This window comes from Harmonia axyridis, chromosome 1 (assembly GCF_914767665.1).
Source record: "Harmonia axyridis chromosome 1, icHarAxyr1.1, whole genome shotgun sequence".
In the NCBI taxonomy this organism is placed as follows: Eukaryota; Metazoa; Arthropoda; class Insecta; order Coleoptera; family Coccinellidae; genus Harmonia; species Harmonia axyridis.
The window spans coordinates 17,046,165-17,063,056 of record NC_059501.1 but is presented as its reverse complement, the minus strand read 5'-3'; the positions used below and the strand labels follow the sequence as shown (position 1 = coordinate 17,063,056).

The window sequence follows — 16,892 nt, the reverse complement described above, 5'->3', positions numbered from 1 at the left end:
GTCCTGATCATCCTCGCGCCGAGATTCAGTGACGTAGAAACTAGGGAGGGATTGGAATAAACGTCCCAGGGTAAAAAAACCGTTACAAACTTCAATAATTGAGAAAATAGTAATTTACGTAACAAGTCCGGAAAATAGGGTTTTTTTGGACGAATAGACAAAATTCCAGGACGAGCGTAAGCGAGTCCTGGAAGTCTGTGAGTCCAAAAAAACCATTTTCGGGCGTGTTGCGTACAATATTTTTTCGGCAACCATGTAAAATAACACTATCGCTGCTGCTTTCCACATTTTATTGCGATTGCGATGAAAAAACATGCAACCGTCCGGGAAGTGCTCACTTCCCGGACGCTTTTTCTCTGAGACAGTAGCATTTTCCGGCCTAGTCCGGAAAGTACGTACTTCCCGGACTAGGCCGGAAAAGAATCATAGAATCCATAGTAACCGAGATAACGGCTGACAGTTCATATGAAATTAGTTGTCAAAAATTTGCATGTTTTTTTATCGCAATCGCAATAAAATATGGACAGCAGCAGCGATAGTGTTATTTTACATGGTTGCCGAAAAAATATTGTACGCAACACGCCCGAAAATGGTTTTTTTGGACTCACAGACTTCCAGGACTCGCTTACGCTCGTCCTGGAATTTTGTCTATTCGTCCAAAAAAACCCTATTTTCCGGACTTGTTACGTAAATTACTATTTCAGCAAAATCAACGGTAAAATTTTTACGTCGGATTTGAGATTCGTAAATGGGTTGGTTTCTTTGACTACGAAGATAGGTTTATGGTCTATTAGAATATTTGGGATTGTTACTCTCCAAATGGGAGCTACATGGTATTTGGATTTCATTATTTTGCATCTATAATAACCGTTGATTTAGTTAGTCAACACAATTTCAACATCTATGTTTTCAGAAAAGAATTCAGTGTTCAATTTGATATACAGGGAGTTTCTAAATTGGAGGTTCATTAAAAAATTAAAGATTCCTCAGATCATTTTGAGAAAAAAAGTCCTATGAGCATGGACCACCACTTTGTTTTCAAGATTCAGGGTGTTGAAGTTTGTTATTTCTTCAAGTTTCTCATAGGATCTTTCCTTCACAAGATATTCAACTTGAATTTAGCATAGATATTCTAGGTTGAAGTTGTCATCATGTGATATACTAATTTTGAATGCAAATCTGCAGGGTGATATTCTTTCTGAGACAGTACCCGCTTCTTTCTTTCAGTTCTTTGTTTTAGTGGACAACTGGTCATTTAGAAAATGTATGAATGTGTTAATACTGCGATGAGGATTTATTCATGAGAATGTTTGAGAGGGGGTGCTAATGAAGGGTGTTTTTTTAGAGCTATAGAACTTTAAATTGCAATAAAACAACGATGGATTGTTCGATTGACATGAATTTTATTTATCCGTAAGATAATCTTGTGGCATTACATTTTGAATATGGTTTCTGGCATATGACCGCCACGGCTGGCTTGGATGTAGTCCAATCTGGACGTCCAATTTTCGATGACTTTTTCCAACATTTGTGGCCGTATATCGGAAATAACACGGCGAATGTTGTCTTCCAAATGGTCAAAGGTTTGTGGCTTATCCGCATAGACCAATGACTTTACATAGCCCCACAGAAAGTAGTCTAGCGGTGTTAAATCACAAGATCTTGGAGGCCAATTCACAGGTCCAAAACGTTAAATTAGGGGGTCACCCAACGTGTCTTTCAATAAATCGATTGTGGCACAAGCTGTGTGACACGTTGCGCCGTCTTGTTGGAACCACATCTCCTGGACATCATGGTTGTTCAATTCAGGAATGAAAAAGTTAGTAATCATGGCTCTATACCGATCACCATTGATTGTAACGTTCTGGCCATTATCGTTTTTGAAGAAGTACGGACCAATGATTCCACCAGCCTATAAAGCGCACCAAACAGTCAGTTTTTTTTAATGTAACGGTGTTTCGACATACACTTGAGGATTAGCTTCACTCCGAATGCGGCAGTTTTGTTTGTTGACGTAGCCATTCAACCAGAAGTGCGCTTCATCGCAGGATGTAGTGCGCGATACGTATTCCGCACAGAACCATTATTTTCGATATAAAATTGCACTATTTGCAAGCGTTGTTCAGGCGTGAGTATATTTATGATGAATTGCCAAACCAAACTGAGAATAAATCACTCGACAGCTGTTAAATCGGTCGCCATCTTGAACAGTAATGCCAACTTAAAGTTATATACCTCGAAAAAAAACACCCGTTATTTATGTTACAGCAGGGCGCCATAATTTCGACTACACCACTGCAGGGATTGATATAATATAAACAAGGGAGATTCGGTCACCCACTTTTTCTGATCTGATAAACCGAAAAAAAATTCAAAATAAATCCTCTTTTATGGAATCCGACGATTTTGGACAGGATATCAGTGAATCGGAGTTTATTATGACAGTTGTTATGTTTTGCGGTCCCATAAAGATTAAGTTTTTATCGAATTAGGGTAAGAGCAAAAAGAGATAACTCGATTCGAAGGTTTATTTTAAATATGAAAATTGTTGTCAATCAGAAAGGAACTTTCCGTTTCAAATATTTCATTCATTGGGTTCTCATTTAGGAAACATTTTTGCAAAAAGCGATCCAATGGTTTAATGTTAAAAATCTCCTCTGTTTTCTGCTCTTTAGATTTGACTAATACTTCACCCAATAAGTCCCAGGCCAAATCAATTAAAATCAATTTCTTCTTAAAAATTCGACTTTATTCGTCAACAATTGTGACCTCTAAGCAATAGAGACATACTCTTACTTCTTCATTAGAGCCAAATTACTTTCTCTGAGGCAAACTGTAAGGTCTGCTAAAGTCAGTAATAACTAGCGGCCAGATTTGAAGAATAATCTATTCAACCTTGGCCTTCATCGATTTTTTTCCCAATTTCTACACTCAACTGATCCAATAAAGTTATGTTGTATCAAGAATTTGATAAATAGTCGACTATTTTGATTGCATCAAAATTTTGAATGTGGTTTATAATAATTTGATGAGACATAATTTTTGCGTTAATAATCTGGCCCTGGAGCAAAGCTGGAGGACTTTCATCTATAATTATTGAATCCAAAATGATGTCGAGTCAAATTAATTTATGAAAGAGAAATTTAGCATCAACGAAATTAGTAGCTTATTAATCAAGGTCATGTTATCTTCATTATTACTTGAATTTAATTCTTTATGTCAAAGATAATTCCACATACAGTATAGGCTCCATAATCTTCCCCATTTTCTTTTTTCATGTTCCATGACCAATATTTCCAAATATCGTTCAGTCTTGTAATTGGGGTCGATTCACTCAGTTCGCATTGGCGATGTTCACAAAATTTGATGAACTGCCCCCATACCATGCTGAATGGTCGGTGATTGGTTTATTCAAATATGAAACGAAACTTTGATTGGTTGATGACCGATATTGAATAGACGAAAGAAATAATCACTGGTAATGGTTTCACCCTTGTCAAGTTAGTCAATGAACAATATACCATGTCAAACTATGTCGCTTAACTACTAAAACTCAAAATTGTGCTTTCTATGTGGGTAAAGCTTTTTACTGTGATACCTTCGGCTATTCAGGATTCACCCTCAGATAATTTCAGAATAAAGAGTCCGCTGCATCTGTGCTTTTCATAGTATTGAAATTAACCAAGATAGCAAGAAACTATCAGAAATGTGATATAGCGATACATTCTGATAGTCAGGATGCAATCAAAGCACTGTGCTCACATATCATCGATTCTAAGATGGTATTGAAGTACCGAGAAAGACTCAATGAAATAGGCAAGAATAACAAGATCTTTCTGGTCTGGGTCTCGGGAATTAGAGGGAAATAAGAGGCCAACACACTGGCCAAAACTCAGAAACTGGAAGGCGAGCTGTAGATCACATTATAGAGCAATATTAGACCATTAGGTCGCTGATTTTTGCCTTCTCATGTATACAGATTGTTAATAAATATTTTATGTTCTCCTTTAGTGGATTTCCTGACAAAACGTGCAAAAACATGGAAATTGTATGATAAGTACTACTAAATAAATAAATGAATATATGAATGCAATAACCTCTCAGCTGATGTCCGAGATTTTAAACGCTTTTGGACGGCTTTCACCGACTGATTTCCACTGATGCTCTCTTTGACTCAGGACTAGTAATATCTGCTGCGAATCGACGAAAAAAATCCTGTTCATTCCGCTCAAACATGTACAAACAGCATTCGGAATCAACGATATTGCTTCTGATTAGCGGGGAGCAAGCGCGTCACCCATTTCAAGAAAATCTCTAGGACCAAATATTCACGCAAAATAGTGAATACACTGCCTTGTGATATCTTCAAATTCACCCTTATCTCAAGTTACTTCAACTTACGATGGTTCAAAACCATTTCGTGAATTCTTTTGATGTATTATCAAAGAACTGCAAATTCTTACTCATTCTTCTTCGACCACGTTTAAGCTCATTAAACCACCCATTAACTGTGGTTGTCGATGGAGCAGATACAGAATAACACTTACCTAGTCATTGCTTTGTTTGCACAGTACTCGTATTCTTCCCATTAAAAAATAGCCTTTTATTAATACACGAAACTCATTTTCATCCAACTAAAGAAAAAGGAGTACCGCACTGGCGGTGTCATCTGTGGGCCGGTCCTGGAACCTTTTGAGTGACGGTGTAGATCAATAGGAATGATAAAAGTTGTAGTACGGCCTTCAAAATGTAAATAGACAATAACGCGTCAATGGATATACCTCATCCAGAGCGTCCAATATAGAATGGATGTCCAATTATACTTAACAGAAAATTCTCCCCTTTCTGTTCCACCGTTGAAGCACATCCAAACAAGAGCATGAAGTATCCGCTGAAACTGGAGCTTTCACGATGAATTGCTCATTTTCATTACGTATGAGATGAAAAAACAATTTATGCATGAGGACATCTGTGTGAGTTGGAAGTGATATTTTATATCACTTCAGGGCTCTCGTCGTCGAGATGCAAAGGTTTTCGAAAATTCTGAGAAATTTCAAACGTCTAACTTTCGAAGTAGTCTATCAATTTTGGTGATTTTTTTTTTAGATTGGTTTCATTGAAGAGTGGCATTCTTTTCATTGCGCGCATTATCTAGTCAGTAGCTAGTGCCCATTTAGCCTCAATACCTGCAATTTGGAGCTGAAAATAATCGGGAGAGAATCTCTATATTGAAGAATTTGTCTGCAAATTGAATTATGTTCGTACAGTGAGAGGACATCGGGAGTCCACAGAAAAAATAGTCAAGTGATGTAAGGTGAGGGGATTGAGATGGCCATCTTTGAGAATTGACGTTACCCAAATCATTTCTGGCTAGATAAAAGGGGTTGTGCGCCATCATGTGAAAAAATGACCCTCCTTTGAGGGATATATCCTGGAAGGTGTGAAAAAAATCCACAAAAATCATGGTAAGCCTCTCCATTGAATCTTCCTTCAAAATAAGTAGGATCGATTAATCCATTATTATCGTTTTTCCATTCGAGCAAATAGATGTTTCTGTTGCCTGAGATGCTTATTTCTTGTATACCTATTGTTATTTATTCCATCCAGATCAATATTGAAAAATAACAAGTATTTGGTACTAAATGAGAGCAATCTAATCACTAGAACATGCGCGAAAAATTGCTTACTTGAGTTTATGTGGTCAGAAAATCACAATAGAAATTTGGGCCATCCAATATTAGGTGAGCATTCCTTTTGCTCATGTGCTATCTGCATTTAAGTATTTTTGAACAATAAAAGAGTTTCTTATTGCTTTTGAAAAAAATGTAATTCCTAATTACAGACCCGAAATGGCGAAAAGAATTTTTTTACCACTCGTTACTAATGTCATCAATCGTACAAAAACTCACCAATTAACTGAACATTATTATTATTATTTGAACTTGGGTCGTTGTGGCTCGGTAAGCCTTCCGGGAACTGTGACCAAGTAGATCTTTTGTTCTCTACCCTACTCAATCATGGAAACCCAAGGAGGTCATCAATGGCGTTGATAAAATGAAATGGACATAAAAATACATCTTCTGAAATACATTTATAAAGAATTGTTGACAAAAAATTTCCACTTCGGTTTTCAATTTCAATAATTCTCAAAAACAATAGATATAAGTACTTCGGATATTGGAGACGTTTGAAAATCAAATTCTCTAAAACACTGCGTGAGTATCTGGAAAAAAAATTGTCCTAAGGTGACTTCAAATATTATTTTCCCTCTCACACAGATTACATAGACTTTCCCTGGTCACCAAACAACATGTATAAAGGGTCTTTCATCTATTATTTTATAAAAATGGGCAACTCATCGTCAAAGCTTCAATTTCAGTTAAATAATTCATAGATATTAATTGAATCGTTGCATATCTCACGTTGTGTTCAGCCATGCAGTTTTGTACATCCATAAATTTACGAATTGTTCATTTTCTCTATCCCATTCATTTCCAGATTCATAACGGGATATAATTAGAGCTTCATATTGTTTGCAGTTATGACTAAAATTGAATAATCGCATCATTTCTGTCTATCTCAGTTCTCCTACTTCCTAGAAGTTTTCAATATGCTCGTTCCAACTTTATAAAGTATATTTATTGCGCCATATATGAGTTTCGTCATATAATATGGAAATGCAGGAATTTTCTTAATATGCATAATAAAGTCAGGCTTTATTTTTTCTGTGAAGTTTCAGTAACTACGACAATTAACTTCTAGAAAACAAACGCTTATTCACAAATAGAATGTGCAATTTTCAGATTTATGAACAGATCTATTATATCCACTTTTTTTAATGCGAAAATTGCTGAACGATATTTATGGAAATATTCCATTGTATTCAATAAAAGTTCAGTGAAATATAAAAAATAATGTATAATACTCGTTCATTCAATATTTCTGACCTCGTGGAAGAATATCAATGCCTTCTGCAAGTGTATTAAAATTTGACCACAAAATGTTAGTTTTCTATCACTTCACATCGAATAATCATTCTATTACACTTCGTCTCGTGAGGATTTCGATGTATTCAGTTCTGTGCCTATTTGAGCTCTCGTTAATGAACAGATCAATGTATTTATCGTTACAATATCACGATTTCCTGTTTCGAGGTGGACATGGTCTTAAACGATAAGATTCAACTCTCTGATGATGCATTCGTGGTCAATTTCAATTCTGTCCGGCCGTGCGTATACATGATAGCCAAAGCAACGGCAAGTTCTAACATTTTAGAGAGTATAAGCAGGGCCGGCGTTAGAGGTGATACACTGTGCGTCCGTTTCAGGCGCTTCTTTTTAAGGGGCGGCAATTCAGCCCAGTTTGCTGGCCACGTTTCTATATTTCATTCTCGATTCTCAAAAACAACATAATTTTGTTCCGCTCCGATGTGTTTGTCAACATTTCCTGCACTAGCTTCAAAACACATTATATCAACTTACTTACCATATATACATTTTCATTGATAGTACATTCAATGTTGATTTTTAATTTCTCGGATGTTGTTAGATTATCGGTATAAACTCAACATATCCCGAAAGAAAAAATCACAAGGTGTTAGATCACCAAATTGTGTATATTCTGCAAGTATAAGCATAACCTTTTTTTTATGAATACGGCCCCATATGATTCGTCGTCCAAGTAAATTTGAGCTTTTATATTAATGCAGGGTGTATCAGAATAACATCGAAAAAATGTAAGGGATGATTCTGTGATGAAAATTAAGGTGGGTATTTGGAATAAAATTTTTTGAAAAACCTCCCCCCGGAAAAGTTACAGATTAACAAAAGAATTTTTAACAAATATTTTAAATATTGTCGATAATCAACAAGTTTATGTTTATTGTATGTTCACTATTGTATTAGTTGTAAAAGTACTAGCCTAGTAGACATATAATTTGGTTGTCTCTTGTTCAATAAAATGCTATTTAACATGAGCTTGCAATAAAAATAATAATTTATAATATTAATTTATTAGCAAAATTTACTATTTACATTTATGTTTTTCTCGTAAATGCTCAAATTTTCTGAGGAACTTGAGGAGATAAAAATGATTTTAAATAAATTGAGCTTTCCAGCCATGTTTTTTTAAAAGGAAAATTTTCATCCGAAAAAAAGTTCTGAAAAAATATTTTAGGGGTTGACTATTTCAACCTCTTCTTAGCATACTTCATAGTTGAAAAATTCCAAAGTGTGTAGTTTCACTCAATAAACCTTGAAAAATAAAAATAAAAACAATTCTTTTTGTTAATCTTCGGAGGGGAGTAACTTTTTCGGGGTAAGGTTTTTCGAAAAATTTTATAGCAAATACCCATTTTAATTTTCATGGCATTACATATTTTCAGTGGTTTTAAGATACACCCTGCATAAAAGCTTAAATTAACTCAGAAGACTCTGAAATAATGTTATCTCAATTAACAGACATTTTCCATATAATTCTCTAACAAACCGAAATAAAACTCAAAGATCTCAATAACACCCACGAAACTGCAATGCAGGTATATACTTCACCGTGTAAACGAGTTTTCTATGACCCGATATAACATCAACTAAATTTCCAAAGTTCAGCCCATAATATATTAAAGTGCGGTATTTTCGTGTCCAACTCCAGGCCGCTTTACATTTTACACACCTGCCAACTCTATATTCTACCCAAATGGAAAGTTATGTTCATTACGGCAACACATACGAAAAGGTTGATCAAAGTATAATCATACCATAATCATTCACAAGTGGGAATTATGTCCGCTGATGAATGTTTCACTTGAACTTCACTCTGATTTAATAAAAATTTCAGAAAGTTGGGCGACGTTGTGGAAAATATAATGAACGGGATTTGTGCTTTCGTCGACTGTTGAAGTTGACTGATGTGTTTGTTTTCAGTTTTTGAATATTCAAATTTTCACCAGCTCATATGAGTTAGAGAAACGTATGAAAAAAAACTTCCGTCCATCATCTAGAGTTTTTTTTAGAATAAAATAAGAGATTCGATTTCAATTTGTGTCAGTTATTCGGAGCTGTCAATATCCAAAATAATTAAAAAAACAAAAAAAAAGGTTAGATATTCATAAACTTAATATCAATGTTTTTGTTTCTTTTATCACAGAACACATTTGATGTTCATGTGGATACCCTTTTGAACGTACAATTAGTTCGATTAATACTTAGGAAAAGTTCCACAATTCCGTCTATACAGGGAGTTTTCATTTCAAATGCCAATTAGACGTTTCTGGAGAACTGAGCCTATTTGAATTCTGAAAATTGGTATTATGATATTAGTCGATATTATCTACTAAACTTGAATATTTTTGCGACCGAAATACTTATGGCTGTAAAGGAAATGTTAATCGGGCACTCGAACCTGAGACGCCTTTATAAACTTTCTTCCTAATTCAAGAATTTCGTCTTAGTTGTCTTTCTCCTTTGACCTACTATTATGATAAGCCTGAAGATATATCCTGCAATTGCTTTTAGCTATTCTGAAGGATTTAGTTTTATTTCTGATGAGTTGGGATACATTATTCATTCACTTTAATGTTCATTAATAACTTTTGCGAGGCGTTCTCAGCCCATTTCTGAAGGTGCGAACTCTCTTAGTTCAATCCAGGAAACATTGATGGAATTTTCAGTATGGATCTCAGTATTCCCTGCCATATACACCTTCCATTTCCTTAGTGCCAGCATGGCGTCTTTGCTGTGGAAGGGTTGGGTTTGATTTGATTTGATTTGAAAGCAGTCAGATAAAATACCCCAATCCTGTCAAAATTGGTTGATCACACCTCGCCAAAGTGGTCTCCTTGCAAGCTTGTACAGCTTCCTTTTCCGTCATCACAACTCGCACGTGCTCTCTCATATCCCTCCGTACCTCCTCCTATGGAGCGTCATCGTTACTGGCAGAGGATTGTTTGGCGGTTCTTTGCTTACCCGAGAGATGACGTCGTGGGATGCGTAACTCTCGGAAGATCAGAACCGCTTGAAACATAAACCCGAATTTTTCCGGCAAAATCACCATGCTCCGCTATGGTTATGTATATGGTAGAAAATACTGTGTGCCATACTGAAGATTCCATCGTTGTTTCCGAGATGTAACATCCTCTGATAGTAGATGCACCTGGCTGAGATCACCTCGCCAAAGTATGGTACATAGGCGTACAACTTCTTCTGCCGTTTTTAAATTAAATTTAAATTTAAATTAAAGGCTTTATTGTGAAGTCTGGAGAATACGGCGGGTGGGGTAGGACTTCCCATTTTGAAGTTTCCAAGTATGTCTTGACCACTTTCGCAACATGGGGTCGAGAATTGTCATGCTGTAAAATAACTTCATCATACCTATCGTTGTATTGCGGCCGTTTGTCTTTCAATGCTTGGCTCAATCACATTAATTGGATTCGATAACGATCGCCTATGATTGTGTCAGTTGGTTTCAACAACTGTAAGACAATAAGACGCTAAGCCGAGCTGGTCCCACCAAATACTGAGCATAATCTTGGAACCGTGAATATTCAGTTTGTCCGTCGATGTGGAAGCATGGCCGGGATATCCCCATGATTTTATGTGCTTGGGATTATCGTAATGAACTCATTTATTGTCTTCAGTCACAATGCGATGCAGAAATCCCTTCCGTCTTTTCCTTGCAAGCAGCTATTCAAGAGCAAACAAACACTGTTCAAAATCTCTCGGCGTCAACTCGTACGGCACCCATTTTGTTCCTGAATCATTCCCATGACTTTCAGGTGTTTTGAAATGACTTTTTGTGTCAATCCCAATGAACCTGCCAATTATTGTTGCATTTGATCAAGTACTGCCTCCAATTCTGCATCTTCAAACCTTCTCTCTTCCACCGCCATACTGGTCTTCGACCTCAAAATTACCGTTCTTGAAGCGTTGAAACCACTTTCAGCACGTTCTTTCACTAATAGCGGCCATACCATAGGTATTTGATGAGCCTCAACCGCAGATTTCTTCATATCAAAGCAGAAACTTAAAACCTCCCGCAAATGAATTTGGTTCGTAAGCTGACATGTTCAATCGACTAATATTTCGATGGCGTTATGTTTACAAGTATCTAAACTTATTGTATGACATCTACGATCTATTTATTTCGACTACCACTTACCGCTATAGCCATCTATCGCAAAATGGCGGATGCAAAGTTGTACACATAATATCCAAGTTTCTTAAAGTAATAATATTCCGTTCAAATTCACAGAAAACAAATTTATGAGAAAACACATCAAATTTGCCATCTACTGCATTTTAATGAACTTTCAACGGATAGTGAATCTTGTGATAGAATCACATCTTTTCTATTAAATCGTCAGTTGCCAAAGAAACGAATCTCGTTTCATTTCCTTTAGAGTCATTAAGACGCCCAGTCAATCATCAACGTATAATTTTAGCGTTTATGTTTCTTAGCGCTCCCGACAATAAAAAAGAATCTTAAACGTCCAATTGCCTTATTTTAATTCCAATTTTTACTATTAATAAAGCCTCCTCTAATACGCCACTGCTCTACTGAATCCATTACGAAATTGTGATTTTTATCGCATGAATACCAGTTATATGTATGTAAAGTTTATCGTTTTCGTTCATTCTGAGATTATGATAATGGAATTGAAAGTTGAGTTTGATGAGGTCGTTATGGGGAGTATGTTGAATGGAATCTAGCTTTAACACAGACCTCAACATAGAAACGATGAAATTACGTATAATATGGCACATCCCAAGCGATATTCCGCTGCAATTCCACGGGAATATTGATATAAATTATTTATCGTCATCTATTCACAATATTCGTATGAGAAATGATATATTTTTATGATCATGTTTTATATACTTTTATTCGAAAACTTATCACTTATTCGCACTTCAAATATTTGTAATAAATTATCAACTTGAGTATAAAAAAATAGTAAAACATTGACATAAAGTCACAAGCTCTTGTGCGCTTATATTATTCATATTATTTGAACTCAACTGCGGCATTCTAAATCCGAACCTACCCTGAAAATTTTTTTCATTCAAGAGTTGAATTTGATCACGAATTCAGCATCATTGAGTCGAATCTTATCGTGGCTATAGCGCAATCAAATTTCCCCATTATTCAAGGTTTTTCGTCACTTAAATGATACGGCATTGCTCGCATTCGTAAATTAATAATAATATAATAAATCGTCTTTATTAGGCGAAAGATTTGGTGAAAAAGTTTGGCCAAAAAGTTTGATCAAAACAGGATAAACCAAAACCTGGGCGCCCTAGGTTATTGAGAACGGAAGAGAACGTGGAACGGTTTAATCATTCTGTTCGTGATGATCCCAACCTCTAAATTTGGAAACTTGTTTTTGAATTGAATATGCACATATCATCACTACAATTTTGCACGATTATCTAAAACTGCACCCCTATCAAATTCAACTAGTGCAAGAATTGAAACCACAAGATGCAATTCAGAGGAAATTCAGCGCTTACAAATGTTTACCAACGTCTTGTTTTCGGATGAAGCTTATTTTTACCTTCTCAGATCTTCTTTTTGTATTAGGACTGTCTCTACTTTATTTTCTCCGATTTCTCACAGTTGTGTACTTTGGAGACTTTTCTCCCTAATGTAAGTCACTTCTTTCCTCTATTTGGTTATTTGAAAAAAATATTTCCACCTATCTGTCATTCTTATTTCGATTTGTAGTATCTTTCTTAATTCCTTATTCTCGTACTCTTTCAGCGTCTCCATTGTCTTCTTTTCTTTGTTTGTTAACTATTTCCTCAATGGTTTCAATTTTCAATTCATCTCTGATTTGTTGGGTGCTTATATATACTAGCCAAACCGAGGGTAGACATTTGGACCACATTATTTCAAAGAAATAAATTCCCAAATAGTGTACTTTCACATATATTATGTAAATAAAACATTTTTCTGCTGATTTCTTTTAATCGTTTTTTAACATATAAACTTGCAGCTTACGAAACACTTTGAATACTTATTCACAAAACATTAACCAACTGACCAGGGAATAATATTATACAACCATTCAACGGTCTTTATCGAAAGTATGAATATAGAACAATTTGAAAAAATAATCAAGAATATCCTATTAGATGAATGTTACTTTTTTCTAAGTGAATTCTAAAATAATTATGAGTTATCGCGATGTTATTTATAACAATTTCATTTGTGTTCAGTTTAAATAGAATGACTTGTTGTGTTTTTCTTTTTTTTTTTCTCTCTATTTTTTTTTATTTTGACTTGATCTACACATCATTGTTTGAAGGGATCAATAAATATTATTATAATTATCATCGACTTTAGCGTATGAGAAAAAAATCCTCTCGGATAGTCGGCTTTCTCGCTTCCCACTATGGAAAACATTCGGGGGTAATTAAAATATCAGAAGGATAGAGCTCGGTCGTGTCCGGTCCTCGTAGCCCGTCTGATTCTCGTGAATTTTATCATTATTATTGCTGCACTGAAAGATGTTACAATTATGGACTTGAACATTACTTTGAACATTGATGCAATAAGACCAATACTGATATTTCTCACATTTGCCAAAAAATTTTAGCTCATATTGAAATGATTTTCCTACATAAGATTACTCCTTCTCCACTGTATGGTAACAGAAAGGTGTGACTCATATTTCTTAAATTTTACAGAGACTATCATCGCAACGCTACTACAGCTCTTACAGCCTGAGACACAATTCCTGCGAGCAGACATACATTTAGCACTCAGCCCCGCCTCGACCAATCGAGATCGCATCCAGTCTACCCTTCACCAAATCCACATCCCTTTTCTATTTTTAGTTTTTTCAGAAATTCACAATTCAAAAAAAATTTGAAGATACTTACACTTTTATTCATGAAAAGATAATAGCATATTTCTCCCAAATATGCGGCATCAAAAATTGAGTTTATCGTAGCCTGTAACGAAAAACAACAACAAAAGATTAAAAATTTACAGATGATATTATATAAATGATGATTACTGCAAATTTTACACTATTGTTCATTATTTCCATTTTCAGCGCAAAATATCTCGACTTTTGAAAAAATTTTAACAAATATCCAGGCCAATGGAGTAAACCATACTTCAAACCAAACATCCTTTTTGTTTATTCATTATTATGCAATTAAAGAATTATTGCAGCTGCTTTTTGTTTTCTACTGAGTGACAGTTTCAAAAGCTTCGTTTCTGAGAAACAGGGCGTTTAAGTTTAAAACATTGGTATTTATAATATATCATCAATGTTCTTGAACCGATTTAGTTGTAATTTGGTATAGTTATTTGAAATCAAAACGTAGAAATTTTTATTGTCCATGGATAATTTTTGAAATGAGTTACAAGTGAATTTTATTTTTTTCTTCCCTTGATACGAAGAAAACACAAGATACTAAAAGTTTCAGTTGTTTAATCTGAAGAAATTAAAAAAATTCTTTTTTCTCAATATTATTGGCTGTGTCACTGGATCGATTAATTTCACTCTAGTTAGAGCTGATAAGCATTTTAATACTTCCTATAACAGTACCAAATCAGTTCAAGAGTATTTATGATATTTTATGAATATTGCTTTATATTGTCATTTCAATTTTTTTTTAAAGAACTAACATATGATCCTCTGAAGTTTCATACCGTAATCAGTAAATACCCTGTACAAGAAAAAAAATTTTGTTCGATTAAAAGTAACAAATAGAACTGAAACTAAAACATCAATGAGAAATAACCAGATCATTACTTATATAGACTAAACAGGAATAACCACTAATTGCAGGTATTCTAGGTTGTAAGTTGTTATTATGATTGTCACACAGATATTCAAAGAGGATGAACGATAAAGTTTTTTTATTGGTTTGATTTACCTACTTTTGCATTATTGTGTACCTTTGAATATTTTCTCTTTGTTTTGAATGCATATCTGGAATGGGAACTATGGTTGAATGTTATCTTCAATTCGAATAACCTCATGTTCTCTTGAAGAGCATCAGGGTAAAGCAACCGTCCAATTTATTCAATATGATATGCACGGCCATTGTTAACTTCATATTTATTTGAATTGAGTCCTTTTATGGTGGACAAACTGGACCTTCATTCGCCTTCGAGTATAAAGAACACTCGAGATCATTCCTACAGAAGGAAAAGGATTCAATATTTGCTAGCCATTGTTGGAATTCAGAGCACGTATTTCCGTAAATAAAATATGGAAAAGCTAAACAACCGCGAAAAACTCCCAAGACCCTAGAACTTTTAAAATAATTCAATCTTCTGAATTGTCAAACACACAATTCAGTTCTTTTCAACCTACTGTGTAAAAACTAATCAATATTAATTTTGTAAATCAAAATCACTATAACTGCTATATACTGCTACATATTCCTATTCAGTCTTCAGCGACGATCATGTATAGTGTTCAGCCAATCAAAAGCAATATTTGGACTCATAATTGAGTCATTGGAAATGTTTCAACTTCAATTATTGATGCATGTCACTCTATCTTGTTCTAAATAAAGTCAAGCAAATAAAGTCTGTATTTACAAGCTACTAGAAGAAGATGTTGATATGATTCAATTGGTCTTCATAACACAGTCATCATCCTAATATTCAATCAAAAATATACCCCAACTTTGGACTCACCAAAAAGAAATTCAGGATGCATCACAAATGCAAAAGATTTTGTGGGGTTTCCGTGCTATTATTGAAGAAACCTTAGCAATATACAGTTGCATACAACCGTAAAACTGTTAGAGAATTTAACTCACCGAATGGTCTATTGTGAAGCCAAGTTATTTTCAATACAGAGCATCAAACAGATTGGTCTGGTTATTCATACAAAAAGTTATAATAGTGAATGAATTATCAAAAAGCAAGTTCGTCAATTATTTCATCTATTTAACCAACTATCAATAGTTAAAGCAGGCAGGCAACAATCAAATTATTCAGAAAAATAACTCAATTTTCGATTGATTTCCATTTGAACGGTAAGGTTTCAACTTCTTTTTGGCAATCATATTGAAATCGATCCCGAATCTATTTTTTCACATTCCATTTCCATTACCTCCTCTGAAAGGGCTGACGTGCTTGAGGTATGTTGAATTGAAACCTATTTTTCAACTCGTGTTTTCCTTTTGTATTCTTTCACTTCAATGCGATGTATATTGGACACTGAATATTCAATTTTAAGGTATAATTATTTATTTGTTTATTTATTATGTTCATATAACGCAATAAATGAGGTAAATATTATAATTGAAACTTGATGATTTCTATTAAATGCGGCTATAATGCCCAGAAACAAGATGTGAATACATCGTTGAACATTGAAACTTAAAATTTCAATATATCATCAACTTGAATAAAATATTTCATCTTGCTGGAAATAAACGGAATTCAATACTATATTAATTGTATCATTACCATTTGAAATGGATATAAGGTCCCATAAAGAAGATTCTTTGACAACGAGAGATACGAGATAAAGTATATCACATTTATCTTTCAACCATGTCAATTAAGAATCAGACAGGGATAAAAGAACATAATTCATTGTCTTGGAAAGCTGATCCAGGTCCATTTATTCAACTCCCTTGGAGGATTGCCGATAAGGAAAAAAAACACAAATCATTCTCCTCCATTGTGTGAATGAGATAGATCTCTAGGGAACCGTTATTTCCAGTTATATCGTTATTTTATTGTGCAGCTCAACTTACGTCTGTTCAAACAGAGCATGAGAAGTGTTTAACAACCACACAGTTCTATAAATGTTGATACGGTTTTTAATTGCAATAAAAAAAATGTATATTGAGCTCTAAAAAAATTAATCAAGCACAATTGTTATTTTAGAAGTTAGAGAAGGCTTATAGAAGCAT

At 34.6% G+C, this 16,892-nt stretch overlaps 1 protein-coding gene across 2 annotated transcripts in view; it reads left to right on the top strand.

The window, feature by feature from the left end:
* LOC123679699 (dopamine receptor 2) overlaps nucleotides 1–16,892 on the top strand; it is a 258,175-nt gene that overhangs the window by 229,830 nt on the left and 11,453 nt on the right. Inside the window, exon 4 of one of the 2 annotated variants that reach the window (XM_045617124.1) lies at nucleotides 13,686–14,354. The exons of the other annotated variant lie outside the window; for it this stretch is intronic. Within the exon in view, the coding sequence (XP_045473080.1) occupies nucleotides 13,686–13,757 (72 nt within the window). The 3' untranslated portion in view covers nucleotides 13,758–14,354. Of the gene's footprint in view, nucleotides 1–13,685; nucleotides 14,355–16,892 lie in introns of those variants that run through there. 2 annotated transcript variants of the gene reach the window in all.